The sequence below is a fragment of the Aquarana catesbeiana genome, linkage group LG02 (assembly GCF_042186555.1).
Source record: "Aquarana catesbeiana isolate 2022-GZ linkage group LG02, ASM4218655v1, whole genome shotgun sequence".
NCBI lineage: Eukaryota > Metazoa > Chordata > Amphibia > Anura > Ranidae > Aquarana > Aquarana catesbeiana.
The window spans coordinates 657385904-657404808 of record NC_133325.1 but is presented as its reverse complement, the minus strand read 5'-3'; the positions used below and the strand labels follow the sequence as shown (position 1 = coordinate 657404808).

Here is an 18905-nt window from a genome sequence, read left to right as displayed (position 1 = left end):
TCACAAGATCTCTTTCCCTTCCTGACAGATTTGCCGTCTGCCTGTTTACACAGGCAGACGGCTGATCCATCTCTCCTGTAAACGATCAGCGGCCGCCGAACCCGCTGATTGCCTCCCTCTGAGTCCAATCACAGCGGGAGCAGCATGCCCCCTAGACCGCATGCACGGAATCACGTACAGGTACGTGATTTTGCGCTCCCAGGCCGCACTGCCGCAAAAAATGTACGTGGGGTGGTCCGTAAGCGGTTAAAGTGGTTCTAAAGTTAAAAGGTTTTTTTCTATCGTAATGGATTCTATGTATTAAGATAAAAAAAACTTTTTTGTGCAGCAGCCCCCTCATACTTACCTGAACCCCCTCTTAATCCAGCGATGTTGCACGAGAATCTCAGCTGTCTGGGACTCCCCTCCTCATTGGCTGAGACAGCAGCTGGGCACCATTGGCTCCTGCTGCTGTCAATCAAAGTTAGTGAGCCAGGAGCAGGTAAGTATGACATGTTTGTTATTTTTAAACAAAAAATTTAAAAAAGACTATAGTATCACTTTAAGGGACTGCTAGGACTTATAGTTCTGTTTGAATTTCTGGACTTTGCTCTCTCCTTGTTGTTGGTGTTGTGGTGCAACTTGTGCTCTGAGGATCTTGAAGGGGAACCCCATGTCAAAATAAATAAAAATAAAAAAAACGACATGGGGTCCCCCCCCAAGACCATGCCAGACCCTTCGCCGAGCATGCAGCCCGGCAGGTCAGGAAAGGGGGGGCGGGGCAGCACCTCCCTACTGGACCATACCAACCACACGCCCTCAACATGGAGGGGTGGGTGCTTGGGGGGGGTGGCTCTGCACCCCCCCCACCCCATCACACCTTGTCCCCATGTTGATGGGGACAAGGGCCTCTTCCAGACAACCCTGGGGGGTGGTTGTGGGAATGAGGGGGCAGGGGCCTAGTTGGAGTCTGGAAACCCCCTTTAACAAGGGCGCCCCCAGATCCTGGCCCCACCTATGTGATGGAGTATGGGGTATACTGTACCCCTACCCATTCACTCCAAAAAAAGGTAGTGTAAATAAAAACAAGAGACGGTTTTGACAAGTCCTTTGTTAAAAACCCTTCTCCAGTCTTCGCCGCTGTTGCTGTCTTCTCCACCACTGACCCGGTCCTCCTCTGACTCAGTCTCCCATGGTCGTGCCAGCTCCGCTCTCAGCTGGTTCTTATATAGCCATGGGGCGTGGCCATCTGTTGTTACCATTGGACCCCGCCCCTAGTGACATCATGTGCTGTCATAACAGCGAGGTCTAATAGTGACGTCACCTGATGGCCACGCCCAATGGCTATAGGAGAACCGGCAGAGAGCGGAGCTGGCACAATGACTGGAGACGACGTCAGAGAAGGACAGGGTTGGTAGTGGAGAAGGCCAGAGGAAGAAGACCGGAGGAAGATTTTAATTAAAGGACTTGTCAAAACCTTTTTTGGGGGGGAATGTACCCCATACTCATTCACGTGGTGGGGGGCCTGGATTCCAATAAGCTCCCTGCTTGCAGACCCCCACAACCACCACCTAGGGTTGTTGGTAAGAAGCCATTGCCCCCATCAACATGGGGACAAGGTGCTTTGGGGTGGAGGCACAGAGCCCCCCTTCTCCAAAGTACCCACCCCCATGTTGAGGGCGTGTGGCCCGGTATAGTCCAGGAGGGGGGGGGGCGCTTGCTCATCCCCCTTTCTTGACCCGCTGGCTGCATGCTTGGATAAGGGTCTGGTATGGATTTTGGGTGGGGACATGCCATTTTTATTTTGGCGTGGGGGTTCCCCTTAAAATCCACAGCAGACCAAAGGGTCTGGTATAGTCTTGGGGGGAACCCACATCGTTTTTCTTTTTTTTTTAATTTTGGAGGGGGGTTCCCCTTCAAGATCCTCAGAGCAAAAGTCGGATCAACATGAAATTACCGTTTAAATCAACGGGCTGAAAGTCGGATCAGTAAACACACAGCTTTCATAGGGAACCATTGATTTTCACATGTGAAAAAAAAAAAAAAAAAGCAGCGCCAAACGTTTTTACAGCTGTAACGTCAGTCCTCAGAACGCGCTGGCCCTTTCTTTTTTTTGCAGCTTGAAAGCGCCTATGCCACTTACAGTACATCTCCTAAAAGCCTGTGTGTGCATGAGGCCATAGAATAACATTGAGAGGAATTTTAAAGATGAAAAAAAAAACATCTGACACTGGTAAAAGCAGCTGTAAAAAAGCCCTGTGTCCATGGGGACATAACACTCGGCATGTGTGCTCTGTTTAAAAGCTTCTAGTTTATCACACCATGCTTTGTTTTTCCTTTAAAATACAGGTACTGTCATCATCATTTTTTTTGCATATCAGCACTACTACAGCCATGTCCTGTCTCTAGGTTCCCAACAGTATGACTCAGTCTCTATTGCTACTATGGCAAATACAGGGTCCCCAGAGTCTGAGTGTCCTGGGGGACAAGGACCCGAAGCCAAAGTAACAACACCTCAAGGGTACCCCAAATGCCAGGGCCCATAATCTGTAGGCAAGAGGCTCAAATTCAGTCCCCTCCAAAAGCCTCTATCCCGGGTGAGTCTGTCACAGCGCTGGCCCTGGGTTTTTTTTGCAGCTTGAAAGCGCCTATGCCACTTTCAGCTCCTAAAAGCCTGTGTGTGCATGAGGCCATAGAATAACATTGAGAGGAATTTTTAAGATGCAAAAAAAAACATCTGACACTGGTAAAAGCAGCTGTAAAAAAGCCCTGTGTCCATGGGGACATAACACTCGGCATGTGTGCTCTGTTTAAAAGCTAGTTTATCACACCATGCTTTGTTTTTCCTTTAAGATACAGGTACTGTCATCATCATTTTTTTGCATATCAGCACTACTACAGCCATGTCCTGTCTCTAGGCATACATTCCAGCAACTTTTATACATTATTTTCCTGGATGGATTTGCTGATGGCGAGAGTATAGAACCATGCCAGGGAAATGTGCATTGCAGGACATACAGTTTCCATTTGGACAGTGTGTGATAAGGTGGCAATGCAGGAAAACAACTGGAAAACAGGGATAGAGCTCTGTCACCCTATAATCGCAGGATCACCAGATATTATATCACTGAAAACTGCAGATTTAGAAATATTAAAAATTACAATAACATGTTAATGCAATTTGATATTTTAGTTATAGTAAGATATATATATACACACACACACAGTTATACATCCCATGATTGTGCTACTTTATTTTAGGTCGGTCACTTGCTAGTTTTGTTCTCTGTTAAAGTAAATACAACTTGGATCAGTATCATTTTACCATACCTTGGGTTGCATAACTCTACCAATTACCTGAAGTTGTGTCTTTTCATAAAGGAGAGATCCAGGCAGTACTAAAAAATAACTTTTGTTCTGCCCCCTCCCCCAGTTAATGAAAAAAATGCTGTACAAAAGTAGGGGATGAACAGAGTATTACTTGCCTTACTCCACAGTCCTGTGAAAGCCAGAAGTTTAGTTCTCTAAACTCCAGTGCTGGAATGCGAGTGGCGATTCCTTGGTCCTGCATTGTATATGATGATGTCGGTGAGAGGTGGTGATAAGATTGATCAAGGACCCACAAGAAAACAGGCTTCGGGTGACTGGTCCTCACTCCTCAATTGGAACTGGTGAAGAAGAATACTGCAGGACTGGGAACCATGTTAAATATAACTGTTTTACCACATCCTCTTGAAAAATGAGCAATATATTCTCACCTGTTGGAAGGAAGGGTGCAAATAATATATTTTAGCACTGTCCCTAGAGGTGAGCCGCTACTAGCTGACACAGGGGAGCCGAATCACGTGACCGAACTAGAGCGGCCTGAAAATAGATAAGTATATACACTGCTCAAAATGGTTCAAAATGGAACAATTTTTAATCAGAGTATAACATAAAGTCAGTTAAACTCCTGAGAAATTAAGGGGGTTAATCAGTTTCAGCTGCTTTAGTGTTAATGAAATTAACAACAGGTGCACTACAGTAGATGGGCAACAATGGGATGACCTCCAAAATAGGAATGGTTTTACAGGTGGAGGCCACTGACATTTCTTTTCCCTACTCCTCTTCTCTGTTTTTCACTAGTTTTGCGTTTGGCTAGGGTCAGTGTCACTACTGGTAGCATGAGGGTGTACCTGGGTACCAAGCAGTTGCACAGGCAGTCCAACTCCTCCAGGATGGCACATCAATATGTACCATTGCCGAAGGTTTGCTTTGTCTCCCAGCACAGTCTCAAGAGGATGGAGGAGAGTCCAGGAGACAGGCAGTTACTCCAGGAGAGCTGGGCAGGGCTGTAGAAGGTCCCTAACCCATGAGCAGGACCGGAATCTGCTCCTTTGTGCAAGGAGGAACAAGATGAGCACTGTTAGAGCCCTACAAAAATGACCTCCAGCAGCCCACTGGTGTGAAAGTCTCTAACCAAACAAACAATCAGAAACAGACTCCATGAGGGTGGCCTGAGGGCCCGACGTCCTCTAGTGGGCCATGTGCTCACTGCTCGGTACCGTGGTGCTCGACTGGCATTTACCATTGAACACCAGAATTGGCAGGTCCACCACTGGTGCCCTGTGCTTTTCACAGATGAGAGCAGCTTCACCCTGAGCAATTGACAGATGTGAAAGGGTCTGAAGAAGCCGTGGAGAATGTTATGCTGCCTGTAACATCATTTAGCATGATCGGTTTAGTGGTGGGTCAGTGACGGTTTGGGGAGGCATATCCATAAAGGGACGCACAGACCTCTACAGGCTAGACAATGGCACCCTGACTGCCATTACGTATCGGGTTGAAATCCTTGGACCCATTATCAGACCCTACGCTGGTGCAGTGGGTCCTGGGTTGTTCCTGGTGCACGACAATGCCCGGCCTCATGGCAAGAGTATGCAGCCAGTTCCTGGAGGATGAAGGAATTGATACCATTGAATGGCCCTCATGCTCTCCTGACCTAAACCCAATAGAACACCTCTGGGAAATTATGTTTTGGTCCTTCCATCACCGCCAGGTTGCACCTCAATCTTTTCAGGAGCTCAGTGATGCCCTGGTTCAGATCTGGGAGGAAATACCCAAGGACACCATCTGCCGTCTCATTAGGAGGAGCATGCCCTGACGTTATCAGGCATGCATACAAGCAGGTGGGGGCCATACAAACTACTGAGTACCATTTTGAGTTGCTGCAATGAAATTTCAGCAAAATGGACTAGCCTGCTGCATAATTTTTTTCACTTTGATTTTCGGGGTCTTTGAATTCAGCCCTCTGTAGATTGATCATTTTCATGAAACGATGTGGCATCCTTTCGTTCCTAACACATTGCCCAGTCTATATCAGTATAGATATTAAGCATGATATTCTTCCCCATTGAGATCTGATGTGTTTTCAAAGTGTTCCTTTGGTTTTTTTGAGCAGTGTACATGTTTCTTACATGGGGGGGGATCATTTTTAAGATTAGTTAGGTTTATCAAGGAATTCCACTTTAGGACTCGCATATCAATAGCCTGTATCCTTGGCTCTTCAGATATGTTTTTTGTCTAACAATTCTCTGATTTGTGTAGTCATAGCCAGGATTTTATCGAGAATTGTTTATTATATTTCAGTATACCGGTGACTCGCCTACTGTTTTTTCCTTATAGAAAAAATACATGTAATGAGGTCCCAATGTTTTTTATTTGTTGGTTTTGTATCTGAAAGTCTCCTGCAGCATGTCTGCAGTCTCTGAGCACCTCCAGTATCATGTCTGCAGTCTCTGAGCACCTCCAGTATCTTCAGATACAGAGTGTTTTTTCCTGAAGCTAGACACTAGTTATTCTGTTTTTTCATTCTGTGCTCAGTCTGAACTTGGCAGGTTTGTGGCAAGTCAACTTGTCCTGAATAAATACAGGCTCTGTATTGCTGACCCTTCCATCTGATCATACCAGCTCTCAGGCTGTCATCCAGTCCAATTGGCTGCAGTTGTTTGAGTCTCTGACCTGGACCGCTGTGCCAATCAGTAAGCGGACTCCTTTATCTCCCTAGTTGTTCAAATCAGGCATGGGTTCCCCTGTATTCTTTCAATAGATGGATCTTTTTATAGGATCCTGATTTAATTTGTTTCCTGCAGCGTGAAAAATAACCATTGTCTAAATACTGTAATGTGCAGCCCTACAGATTGTTTTCTGTATTCATGGTAGAGTTATAAATTTGATGCTTTCACAAAGACTTTATTTAGGTAAAACACATATGTCAAGAACCAGGCCATCGTACTATCATTTCCTCGCTTCCACTTAACTACAGGACACAATAGTGAGAAAGTGCTACTGAGCATAGCAGAGGAGGAAGCAGGAGAACAACACTCAGCTTCTCACCTAGTCAACTTCTCAACTACCATTCCTGTAGTCACACAGGAAGATTTCTCTTCAATGGAGAGGCATTCGGTGGTGGGAGAGGTAAACATTTGCTATCTTTTTGTTTGCACTGAAAGCTTTTTGACCACATATATTTTCCTCAAAGGGTCACGCTAAAGGAGATCTGTTATTAGAGACACATGCGGGTTACCATTGCTGACCAGCCAACTGGCTCTGCATCTGGACCGTTCCCCAGACATTAGATCATCCTACAACGATAGATGCACAAGTTGCTATATGCAAGATGTAATGAGCATTAAAGCAAATGGACAGGTAAAGTTGTCATTTGTTAGCCATCAAATATTGCTATATTACATATTCAGCAGGAACCAAACAGTGGCGGAAAGAAAGCATACTTATCAGTCCATAGCACTTCAGGAGGAAACCGTCATTATACAAATTGTAGAGGGAACCACCTGGGAAGCTAGTGAAAAAGGTGCCTGCAGATGCAGTCTCCTCTTTGTAGTGGTGTTCTGGCCAGATCACTGGACCCTATGGACTTTTTGATTATTTTTGGATTCACACAACTGGAATTTGTCACAATGAAGAGATGTATCTTTATGATGATATGAAGTTCCCTGTCATATTGATTACCATATTTATATCTTCATATGGTCGACGCTGATAAACCATTGCCATCAATTAGTGTATGGGCAGCAATTTACCCAGGAGCCACGTTGGTTTTGCCATTGGCTGATTTAACCACACAGTTATATCAGAAAGATATTCTTGTTGGATACCATATACAGTATTCTGTTTAATCATGGACCTTGTGGAGTTTAGCCTTCTTGGAGGGATACATAATATATATCATGATACAAGACAAATACACATATATATACCCAGTTAGCAGTGTTGTTGGTTTTCTTCTTGGCCAGGAATTTTAATTGTTGGTTGTGTTGTGGATGTTAAGTGAATAAAAGATTCAATTTTATATATAGGTTGGACTATCCTGGTTAGCTTTATGCAGATATTTTTTTTGTCTAAAAATTCTCTGATTTGTGTAGTCATAGCCAGGATTTTATCGAGGATTGTTTATTATATTTCAGTATACCGGTGACTCCCCTACTGTTTTTTCCTTATAGAAAAAATACATGTAATGAGGTCCCGATGTTTTTTATTTGTTGGTTTTGTATCTGAAAGTCTCCTGCAGCATGTCTGCAGTCTCTGAGCACCTCCAGTATCATGTCTGCAGTCTCTGAGCACCTCCAGTATCATGTCTGCAGTCTCTGACTATATCTTGTATTAAGTTCAGTCACTGACCATCCCGTCTCATGTCTGCAGTCTCTGACCATCCCCTGTCTCATGTCTGCAGTCTCTGACCATCCCCTGTCTCATGTCTGCAGTCTCTGACCATCTCCTGTGTTATATTCATTCTCTGACAATTTCCTGTATTAAATTCGCAATCTCTTGTATCACGTCCATAGTTTTTGACTATATCCTGTTGTGTGTCTGCTATCTCTAACATTTATATTAAACATAATATTTATTGGATTTTATGTATGGCCCTTTGGTGATGTTGGGGGTTGCACTTTAGGATCCCTATATCAAGAAGTTGAGCACTACTATTTTAAAGAATATTCAAACCCAAAGAAAAAAATGTAATCCTTTACAGTTTACCAATAATTAGATATCATGGCTGCAATAGTTTTCTGTTTATAGATTTCTTTTCCTTTATTTTCACCGGGTAATCCCGCCAATAACACACTTTCTGTCTTAAAGTTGCTCCTCAATCTATGAAAGGGCAAAGGAGACACCCTTGGACAGCAGCATTGTCTGGAGAGGGTAGTTTTAGATAAATTAGTGGATTTGCATAGGTTTTTTTTCCCTTCTGGGATAAAGGTTTTAACTAAATGAATAAAAGCTGACCATTGTAAGAACCCCCGCCAATGTTAACCTCTTCCCACGTGGTGCATATATGGTGCCTCTTGGCGAGTGGGCTTTAACGCAGAGAGGCCGCATATATGTGGCTTTACATAAATTGTTTCTGTACTGAGAGTGCGCCCTGCGTGCTCACTGGCAACGACCGGAAAGCTCCCAATGCATACTTGCTATTGTGAGCTTTTCGATCATGTGACCGCTGTGACAGCCAATCACATGACCCAAATGCCCACCTCTGCCTCCTGGCATTCCGAAGCTCTTACAGGGCCAGGAGGTGGCGGCGGGGTGGGAATTAAAGTTAAATGGTTTGTCTCAACCTTCAAGACTTACTGGCAAGATCAACAGGTTAAAAAACAACTAAGGGGAAACTCAAGAAAAAGGCTGCTTTGTTAAATGTTAGCAACAGACTGTGTAAGTTTTGATTTTGCCTTTAGTACCACTTTAGACACCATAAGCGGTTTTTACTCTCCTTCCCCATAACCGACCACTGTAACTCTAAGGAACGCACTACTTCCAGGTATGGGAGTATTTACAGAGCAAGCAATTGGAGAGAACACAATTCGTGTTTTAACTTTCTGAAGGTTGAAACAGGGCACCCTGGTTGTGGTCTGAGGTGGCAAAGAAGCATGGGGAGGCGAGTAGAGGTTGCTTATGGTGGCTCGTATAATGTCAACCTGTTCATTTTCCTAGTATGAGCAAAGTATCGGTTAACCTATAGTGCAACAGTGAGATGTGACCTTAACATTATTGACCTTGATATACTGTTCATTGGGGGATAAGTGCATCACATGCATATATATTTATTTGTGTCAACTGTGTATTTTACAGCCTGTATAGAGTTCACATTTGAAGGTGTCGATGACAGTGGCAGGTATGAAAGATTTATTGTATATTACTAAACTTTCCAGGATAAATGAGATCCCTTATTCCAACAAGAAAGCTTTTTGCTAGGATCATTTCTAGAAAAGGGTTTGGAACAAAATGCAAAACCTGACATTTTACTGTTCCCAAACTCACATCATTTATTAAATGCCATACAAGGGCTGCAGACAAAATACACCAGGAAGATATAACACCAAATATAAAATCTCTCCTCACAAAGCATGCTGGTGATTAATCCCTTCAGAGTTGTGAAAATCCGGAGATCTTTGCAGCTCTAAAAAGGGGTTAACTCCTGACTGGTACAAGCCGTAAGGCACATTAGGGCTTGGCCTCCCATCATCAGCTGGAATGATGGTGCTGTCCTGCCCCACTGTGACATCTCCACAGCTTTCAGTACACAGGAGTCTCCTCACACTTTTATTTGTCTGCATAAGTGGTCTTGAGAGAGACATACACACAAGTGGACACCTTGCTCACACAATTACAAAAGAGAATGTATGCACATAATACAAAAAAGGGGAAGGTGTGCCCCTCTCCTGGAGAGGAGTTGTTAAAGGGCAAGGATCACACGAAACAGAATCCAACCTTAAAATGTTTAACCAAACACTGAACCCCTGTCATGCAAAGGGGAGGCCAACATGGTCTGTCCCAGCGCGCTGTCCCAAGTTGTTGTTTATTCAGAGGGGGAGGGCTGTGGGGGTTACATCTAAGAAGTGAGAGTTGGCTACGCTTGGCACTTTGGCCCAACACTGGTGTCTAGTTGATTGTGGAAGAGACAGATCCTGCTTCAAACCTAAAAGGCATCTGGTGGGCAAGGGGACAGAATATAAAGGCAGCGCAGGAAATCTAACCCTATACTGATCCCTATAAAGCACCAAGCTGGATCCATCGCTGGAAGTCTGTTTTTCTGAAAGGAAGAATAAAGGGGCATCGCTTTGCATCCGATTTCAAGACGGAGGTCTGACTTTGTTTCTACCCCATCCTCCCCCTCCCGCACCAAATAGTCTCTCCCTGGGCATGTGCGCTGGGTTATACACAGGGTAGTCATGCAGAGGGGCTCTCCTCTCAGGAAGCGTATTTTTCGCTGTCAGTCCCCCACCATCAGGTGCGGCTTTGCACTGTTTTCCGCATATTTCCTGCTATGTCCTGAACATGCAAACTGTGGCTGCTGTCACACCTTCTATCCAAAAATCCCTCCGAACGTTGAAGCGATGACAATACCAAGCACTACACAGCAGATTATGATCATGATCTTCTTCTGTAGAAGAAAAAAAAAGAGATAAATGGTCAGCAAACTGTTCTAACACAGAACTATTCCTATTTTTAGTTTTGTATTGGTATATGATGCAAATATACCAATTATATGATGATGCAAATATACCAAATATATTATATGATACAATTATTTTCCATAGAAAGTGAGCATGTTAATGTTTTCTAGCAATTATACTGTATAAGCCAGTGATGAACAATTTTAAATTAGGAGCTGTTGCTGGGCACTTATCCTTAGCAGGCTCTCTTCATGCTGATCATAGGTAGATTTAGTTATGCATATATATATATATATATATATATATATATATATATATATATATATATATATATATATATTTATTATCTCACAAAAGTGAGTACACCCCCTCACATTTTTGTAAATATCTTATTATATCTTCTCATGTAACAACACTGAAGAAATTACACTTTGCTACAATGTAAAGTAGTGAGTGTACAGCTTGTATAACAGTGTAAATTTGCTGTCCCCTCAAAATAACTCAACACACAGCCATTAATGACTAAACCGCTGGCAACAAAAGTGAGTACACCCCTAAGTGAAAATGTCCAAATTATATATATATAAAAATTTGAATGGGATTGCTGCACAAACTATATTTATTTGAAAAAGTTCATCAAAAAGACATCAATAAGACATCCTAAAATTAGGCATACATTATGTATGCCTGATTTTAGGATGTCTTATTGATGTCTTTTTGATGAACTTTTTCAAATAAATATAGTTCGTGCAGCAATCCCATTTAAATTTTCTCTATATCGAAGCCTGTGGAAAGGCTTGATTGCACAACCAACTGTGGCTGACATGCACTTCACCCCTTGGACTGCATATATATAATATATATATAATATATATATATATATATATATATTTATATCTTTACCTTTCAGCCTGTCTGGTGCCACACAGCCTTACTTCCAAGATCTTCTCAGGTGGCCAGCCAATATGCCCGCTACACGTAAATGTTTGAACTCATTTAAATGGAAAGCACATCTGCAGTTTGTCACCCTGTTGACAGGTTATCCACTGAACTGTACACTGTAAATACGTGAGGGTGCACTGGTCATCCCCCTAATGGAGCCACACACAGCAATTATATCTGACTCATTCCCCCACTTTATCCTGAACGAATTAAACAAAAACTGGCTAAAGTTGGACTTAATTCTTGTGGTATGCTCATAATAAAAGACTGTTCATGCAGGGGTTTAGCTAGCTTCATGCCCCCTGTGTCCCTGCTGTTGAAGGGGGTATACATTTATTTTATTTGGACACAATGTAATAATCAAAATAACAGGCTCAATAAGTAATTTGTCATTTCCACATCACAGGACATTAGTATACATGCTACCGAGCGTGTGCACGAATAGTTCAAATCAAAATTCATTAATGTACGCTTTCAGGTGTGTTCTTTTGTTGAAAGTTATTTATTTTATTCATTTCTTTACAGCTGAGGCTTTGCATTACACTGATTACAGCATTTGTAGGTATACTCAGCACTGTGGTCTTTGTGTCATCTCACACATGTGGTGTGACTGAATGGGGGGGGGGGTCATTTACTAATTTGCCAGTGAATCCTCTGTTCTGTTTGATGTGCACCAATTAAAGTACACAGGGCTAAAAAAAAAATGATGTGAATGGCTTCTCAGTGACCAAAAGTTCTAATTAAAATGGGCTCAGAAATAGTTGCTGATGCAGGCTCTTCCAAAGGCACAATATTTCCATGTGCTAAGCACAACTTTACACTTAGTGGATTCAGCCACAGCCGCAGGGCAATGCCCTTTCATTTGTTGGTAGTGGACACATGGATTATGACCAAGAAGAGTCCGTACCTTAAAGAAAGGAGCTACTGAAATCCCTCAGGAAAACTCATAAACCTGAGTGGTGTACCAGGGGACAATTCAGCAGCAATGGCTCTGTGACCACTTGTCACTACTGGCAAAATCTATAAACAGTAATGTTGTGTCCAAGTGCCAAAAAGCTGTGCAATTTGCAGAAACAGCTGTCGTTAGAAGCATGTACACTGCCTCAGCGAGTTTTCGCAGAGGTGAAAACTGTAGGCAGGAAGTTTAAAATGGCAGTTCAGGCATAACAGTGCCTAGAGTAAAAAATACAGTTGCTTCCAACCGTACTCAGGGCATCCTCAAGGTCCATTCAAAGAAAGAATCTTCAACACAGCATAGCCTGCTATATCACAAAATTGAGTCTCCAGAGACGGGGACAGGCAGGTGGAAAACTGCCACAGTTTGGGTCCAAATAATTAAAGAAGGAATCTCCAGGTATACTGGTCTGATATGAAGCAGAAACCTGTGAAACTAGACACAGACGGGTTGTCACTGTCAACCCAGGACCATTGCAAAGAGAATACTTGGCTAACTGGGAAAAAACTGAGCTTGTTGGCTATCCAGAGAGACTCCCATGATTTCCAATATGTGGTCTAAATCTACTAGCAGCAGAAAGGAATTTCCAGTTCAAGTCAAAAAGACAGCAGAATGAAAGGAAATAGCCGTTATCTTAGGGGCACTAAGGCAGGCCATAGATTATGCGATTTTCTTTCCTACAATCATGGGTTCCAGGAAAGAAAACAGCTCGATTCCCTCCTGGAGCTACTGTCCCTACCCCGCGAACACAATAATTATTGCTAGCGGCTATAGAAGCTGGCAATAATCTCATGCTAAAAATCTGACATGCTGGTTGTACCCAAGTCAATCTATGGATCAACTTGGGTACAATCAGCTTGCCCATAGATGGATTGAATCTCTGCTCGTCCCTGCTGAAGTGGCCAAGATTCTAAACCATTTATGGCCGACTTAAACAAAAATAAGCAGGTGTGCTGTGGCAAGGCCTTCCGTTTTCTACATGCCTAGTGTCCAATTCTCCTGTACTTTGCAGTATACCCTAGATTGCTTAGTTACCCTCAAACTGTGTCCCCCGATAGACCATGGAGAAATTGAAACAGGCTGCATTTTTACACGAGATACTGTGTATACAACTACAAGACAGTCATATAAAAGCGAGAGCAATGGCTATAGATAGATGATTCTATTTACTGTACACCAACACCATAAAATACAACTAGTGTCCACACATTCGGGCAACATTTTAATGCGAGAGAGTACAGGGTGTTGTTACCAAGATGCAAATGAATGGCAGTCTGACTACTGAACTGCAATGATACAATTGTTGGTACTGATATATTTCTTGTATTCTAGCAGGGCCTTCATAAAGTATCTGTATTAATCCCTTGTTTGTGTGGGTGTTCTCCAGCTGAATGATAAAAACTGCTGCAGGGGGAGTAGCAATTATTACTGTCACTGATTACTAAGTCTGAACTTGTCAGCACCTGGACGCACCTAGTCCTGCCCACTGCTTTCTAAATTGACAGCACTGCCTCCAGTTACAGACTCCCTGTGAGCTGCAGTGGCTGGGAAGGGGTGCGTGTGAATGAAAGATCTGGCTCAGTCAGGGAAGGTAAAGGATGGGGGTTTAAGTTTCACACAATAACAGGTTTTGGTACTTCAATAAGAAAAAGAGGGAGGATGGGATTATTACGGTGCCACCAATGAAATAGAACAATTTTGTTTGTAAAAATATCTTTTTTTATTTTAATTGTATCAAAAGAGCTAAAAATGTACATTAAACATACATGTGTAGAAAATTTCAAGAACACAAAAATGCAAGTACAAATCAAGGTAATGACCGTCACCAATGATGTTGAAAGGTGATCGTTGGTCACTTGTTCCCAACTAGTTTCGCCAAAACATTGGCTTCATTAGGGGAATATGTAGATAAACACAAAGAGTAAAAACACTGAAACAAAAGAAAAAAATATATCATTAAATCCACATAATCTTGCATCGTTAAGGCGAACCGTCACATCGCAAAGCGGTCAAGATACTGTTCAACCATGTCCCCGGCCTCCCAGTCCCCACACCCAGAACATACCATGCGGGAATTCCAGGACAAAAGGGGGACACCACCAGAGCACTGAGAATAGTAATCACACTCAGCCCTATCTGATCTGCTCAGGTGGGGATTTTAAAAGGCAGCCACATTTCAGCAATTTATATCTACCTGCTGCGGGATAACTGCGGGGATCTGGTGATACTTGTTAAAGGTAATAACTTTACACCCCCTTCCCTCTCAGATGGCGCCTAAGCTTTTTTACCTTTACCTTTGTTGCTATATGCGGTTATGTTAGCTGGTTTCCATGCTGACAGTATTTTCACTTGTATTGATTTTTAGATTATCTAACTCAGCTGGTGTTATCTGAAGGATATGCTGGGGAGGTTTCAAGCTTAGCCTATACATTGGCGGAACCTCATGTTTAGGGCGCCCTTTTTTTTTTCCAGCCATATGCACCTTTTTGGTAAGCACTTTCAGCATATTAAATATCTATTACGCTCCCTAAATTTGCTACAAGTATTCGCCATTGATTTATTTAACTTATATGAAGTCCAGGTCATTTCACCAATACTATTATCTTGTTATCTTATATTTTTTCAGCTTTTCTGGTTATACTCAAATCCTGCGATTTTTGTATCTCTGCGCACCATTGAGTGCTCTTTCTTGCATATAATCAGGGTATGTAATTGAGGCTGAGTTCCCTTTATTAATCAATGAATATCTGAATATTTATATGCTAATTTTCATTTTTTTAGGTGCCTTTTATTTCCCCTGTAGCTGATTACTGGGCTGAGTGTGATTACTATTCTCAGTGCTCTGGTGGCGTCCCCCTTTTGTCCTGGAATTCCTGCATGGTATGTTCTGGGTGTGGGGACTGGGAGGCCGGGGACATGGTTGAACAGTATCTTGACCACTTTGCGATGTGACGGTTCGCCTTAATGATGCAAGATTATGTGGATTTAATGATATATTTTTTTCTTTTGTTTTACTGTTTGTGTTTATCTACATATTCCCCTGATGAAGCCAATGTTTTGGCAAAACTAGTTGGGAACAAGTGACCAACGATCACCTTTCAACATCATTGGTGACGGTCATTACCTTGATTTGTACTTGCGTTTTTGTGTTCTTGAAATTTTCTACATATGTATGTTTAATGTACATTTTTAGCTCTTTTGATACAATTAAAATAAAAAATATATTTTTACAAACAAAATTGTTCTATTTCATTTATGGCACCGTAATAATCCCATCCTCCCTCTTTTTCTTATTGAAATTTTCTCAGCAGGGATGAGGTGCCGTATCTATTAGGACATACCACCTATCACCTATCTAGGTTTTGGTACTTGTTTAGACTGTCATACAAGGAGCCTTTAGTTAGACTTTAAGGACACTGAACTCAACTGCAGCAGAGATTGATGTGAAATGTTGGAAATTAAATCTTCACAGTACTGTGCAATATGTATAATATAAAGGAAAGTAATATGTACTTTCTGCACTTCTTTATTACATAAGTTTTATATATGTGTAGCAGTGGCGACTCACCCTCCGGGCTTTACTCTGGTACTTGACAGCCTTTTTGGTGTCGGAGACAGCTCTTTCCACGTAATCCACAGCATGTTCCACATTATACTCTATGCGATCAATCATCTCTCCCTGATGGTGTGCAGAAATAGGAGGGGGGAGGGGAAAAACAGAAGAGGCCGAAAAGAAGGAGCCAGAGATATTCGGAAGACATCAAGAGAAAGTAACACAGAGAAGAGAAGTTGGAGAAATACAAAAAGCGACATACAAGATAAAAGACACATGCAAGTGAACACAAGCGCGTACATGGCGCACAGCAAACATGCAGCATTGGTAAGTGCATAAATGTATCATGGAATGGGTTGAAGAAATGGTTTACAAAGAGAGGAAAAAAGATTGTGGAAGAAGAGAGCAGAAAGAACCAAGAATACCGAGTGAAATAAAGAGTGGACAGCGGAGTGACAAGAGATGAATGAGACAGAAGAGATGGAAGATAGAATAAGAGTTTGGAGTACAAAGCAGACGAGTTCAGAGTGATTCATAGACAGGAGTAGAACAGCGCAGTATAGAGACAGGAAGAACGAGTGAGGGATAACAGAAGAGGGCCAGAAAAAGAAAGATACTTAATATCATTGTTGTTAAATTGCATTCCTTTGCATGTTACCTGGTCTTCTGTGGGTGACTTTCAGCCCCACTTGCTGTTCCGATCAGCTTTAACCTGCAAAAAAACAAACAAATGGGGGAGTTTTATAAATCATTTCAACGATATGTACCAGAAGACAGGATGACCACCAGATTAGTCAGATAAGAGAAACTTAGCCACAATTGAAAAGGAACTTCAGGATTGCCCAGCTATCTCATGAAAATGATATTGTTACTTTCTCGGGTCCTGGGACTCAGAAGACTTTATAGGGTAGGTTTGGGTAAACAGAGCTCTCTTGCTACTCAGAGATTATACAGCTTGTTGACAATCATCTTATTAGCAGTACAGTGATTTCAAGGTGTTGCAATTGAAGTGACTGCCAATAATGGGTTCAATTCTCACAAGAAAGATTAAAAAACTCCATGCAGCCCTAGACTTAAAATGACCATACAAATTAGAAACCAATTATATTGTGGGGGCCTGCCTAAAACATCTATTCTGTTTGAATCCAATCAGGGAGGCCCTTAAACTACATAATTGTTGAGTGATCTAAATAAATAAAGGCTGAACACAGACGGTTCAAATCTCAGCAGGCTCAGCGGGAACAGGCCGAGATTCAAACCATGTCTGATCGATCAACTTGGGTGCGACCAGCCTGTCATATTTTACATGTGACTATAACAGCTACAAGCAATAAGGTTCCTTTAAGCTGTGGCTGATGAACCACCTATTTGATGATGCCTACAGAGTTGAAGGTTCAGCACTACTTAGCAAAGCCAGCAGCATGACACCAAATATCGTTTTAGCTGTCTTTAAGGGTGGCATTCTGAGCACCACTTTAAGGGGGGCATTCTTCCTATTGACCACCAATATAAGAGGCATTGTTCCTATTGAGTCCTGATGAATTGGTTTTAGTAAGGGTTCCTCGAGAAATGAAAATTATTTTTGGGGTTCCTCTAGGGTTAAAAGGTTGAGAAAGCCTGCACTACATCGTTGGACCCACTGTGGTGTTGTATATTGGTGATGCTGAGCACTGGCACAAGTCTGTTGAATAGACTGTTGAGAAAAGGATTTTACTGTTCAGTGATCACTGCGATTTTCAAACATGCAGCATTTTCAGCAACAACTGCTCAAACTAAGTGCCGGTTCACACAGGGGCGACTTGTCAGGCGACCTAGTTGCCTCCCGTTCTGTACAATGGAACCGTTCTAATAGGAGCGACGCAAGTCGCTCCGACTTAGAAAAAGGTTCCTGTACTTCTTTTGGAGCGACTTGAGGCGACTTGCATAGACTTCTATACAGAAGTCTTTTTGCAAGTCGCCGTGGATGTCGTGTGCAGGTCGCCTCGGTGAGGCGACCTGCGCCCCTAGTGTGAACCGAGCCTTAACCCTACATTGCCATATTTAGGCACATCTCAGTAGAGGGTAGGAAGCAATATTTTGTCAAGCAACCCTATAGAAGAAACTACCAACTGTCATTCTATTCCCTTCTTTTGCCTCCAGCTGACAGAAAACAGCTGTCGTCATGGCAAGATAAGCAAATGTAATAGGTCTATAAATCTCTCTGGCTGTGGTCATTTAAGTCTTATAGGGTTTCTCATCATTCATAAATCATTATTTCTGCAAATTTTGAGCAGTCATCGAGGTATAATCTTCCTTGACAATTAAATTGATAATACATATTTTTAAAAACTGCACAGAAAATAAGCTGAATTAGAGCCGCATAGAAAGATTTGAAGAGAATGCGAGACAGACAGGGTACTGAGAGTCACATGGTTACAAAGCAGACATCAACAGAACAACATCACAACAGGTAAGTGGTTAGTACTTACCAGCTGAGCGCTCATCCCATATGCAGCATGGGAAGTAAAGACAGGAGTGGGGGTGAGAAACCCATTGCCCAAGTGTAGTATTGACCAGAGCATTCCCATTTTTAAGTGTAAAAGCAGTAAATGAACTAGCAATCCTACTATTTTACAGTAAAAGTAAAAACATGGAATTTCATTATCATTCCTGCACATTATCAGTAATAATATACAGAGTGACATTTCCACTGATGGAATCAATGAGTGACAACGAACGTACCTGGCTCTCTACAAGCATCGCCATATCCATGAACATGTCATGGAGTTCTCGGATGCTGTTCTCCAGCTTAATGATCTCACTGTGCCGAGTCTCAATTTCATTCAGAGCTTGTTTCGTAATGTTCGAGTCCATGATGATCTGCAAGAAGACAGGAAATTATATTAATTGAATGCAAATCGGGTATTTGTTTTAGCTCAGTGGTGATCAACTTTCTTGATATGAGGGCCTCAAGTGGAATCTGTGGTGTTGGTTTATTTACATATCTCTTTGCTACATAATAGTCCAACACCCAGCACTAGCATTCTCA

At 42.3% G+C, this 18905-nt stretch overlaps 1 protein-coding gene across 1 annotated transcript in view; it reads right to left on the bottom strand.

The window, feature by feature from the left end:
- Positions 1-9270: 9270 nt before the first annotated feature.
- The window catches only part of STX1A (syntaxin 1A), a 206505-nt gene continuing 196870 nt past the window's right edge, over positions 9271-18905 (bottom strand). The window contains exons 8-10 of the mRNA XM_073616574.1: positions 18599-18736; positions 15893-16003; positions 9271-10414 (exon numbers count right to left, since the gene is read on the bottom strand). Of these exons, the coding sequence (XP_073472675.1) occupies positions 10337-10414; positions 15893-16003; positions 18599-18736 (327 nt within the window). The 3' untranslated portion in view covers positions 9271-10336. The remainder of the gene's footprint in view (positions 10415-15892; positions 16004-18598; positions 18737-18905) is intronic.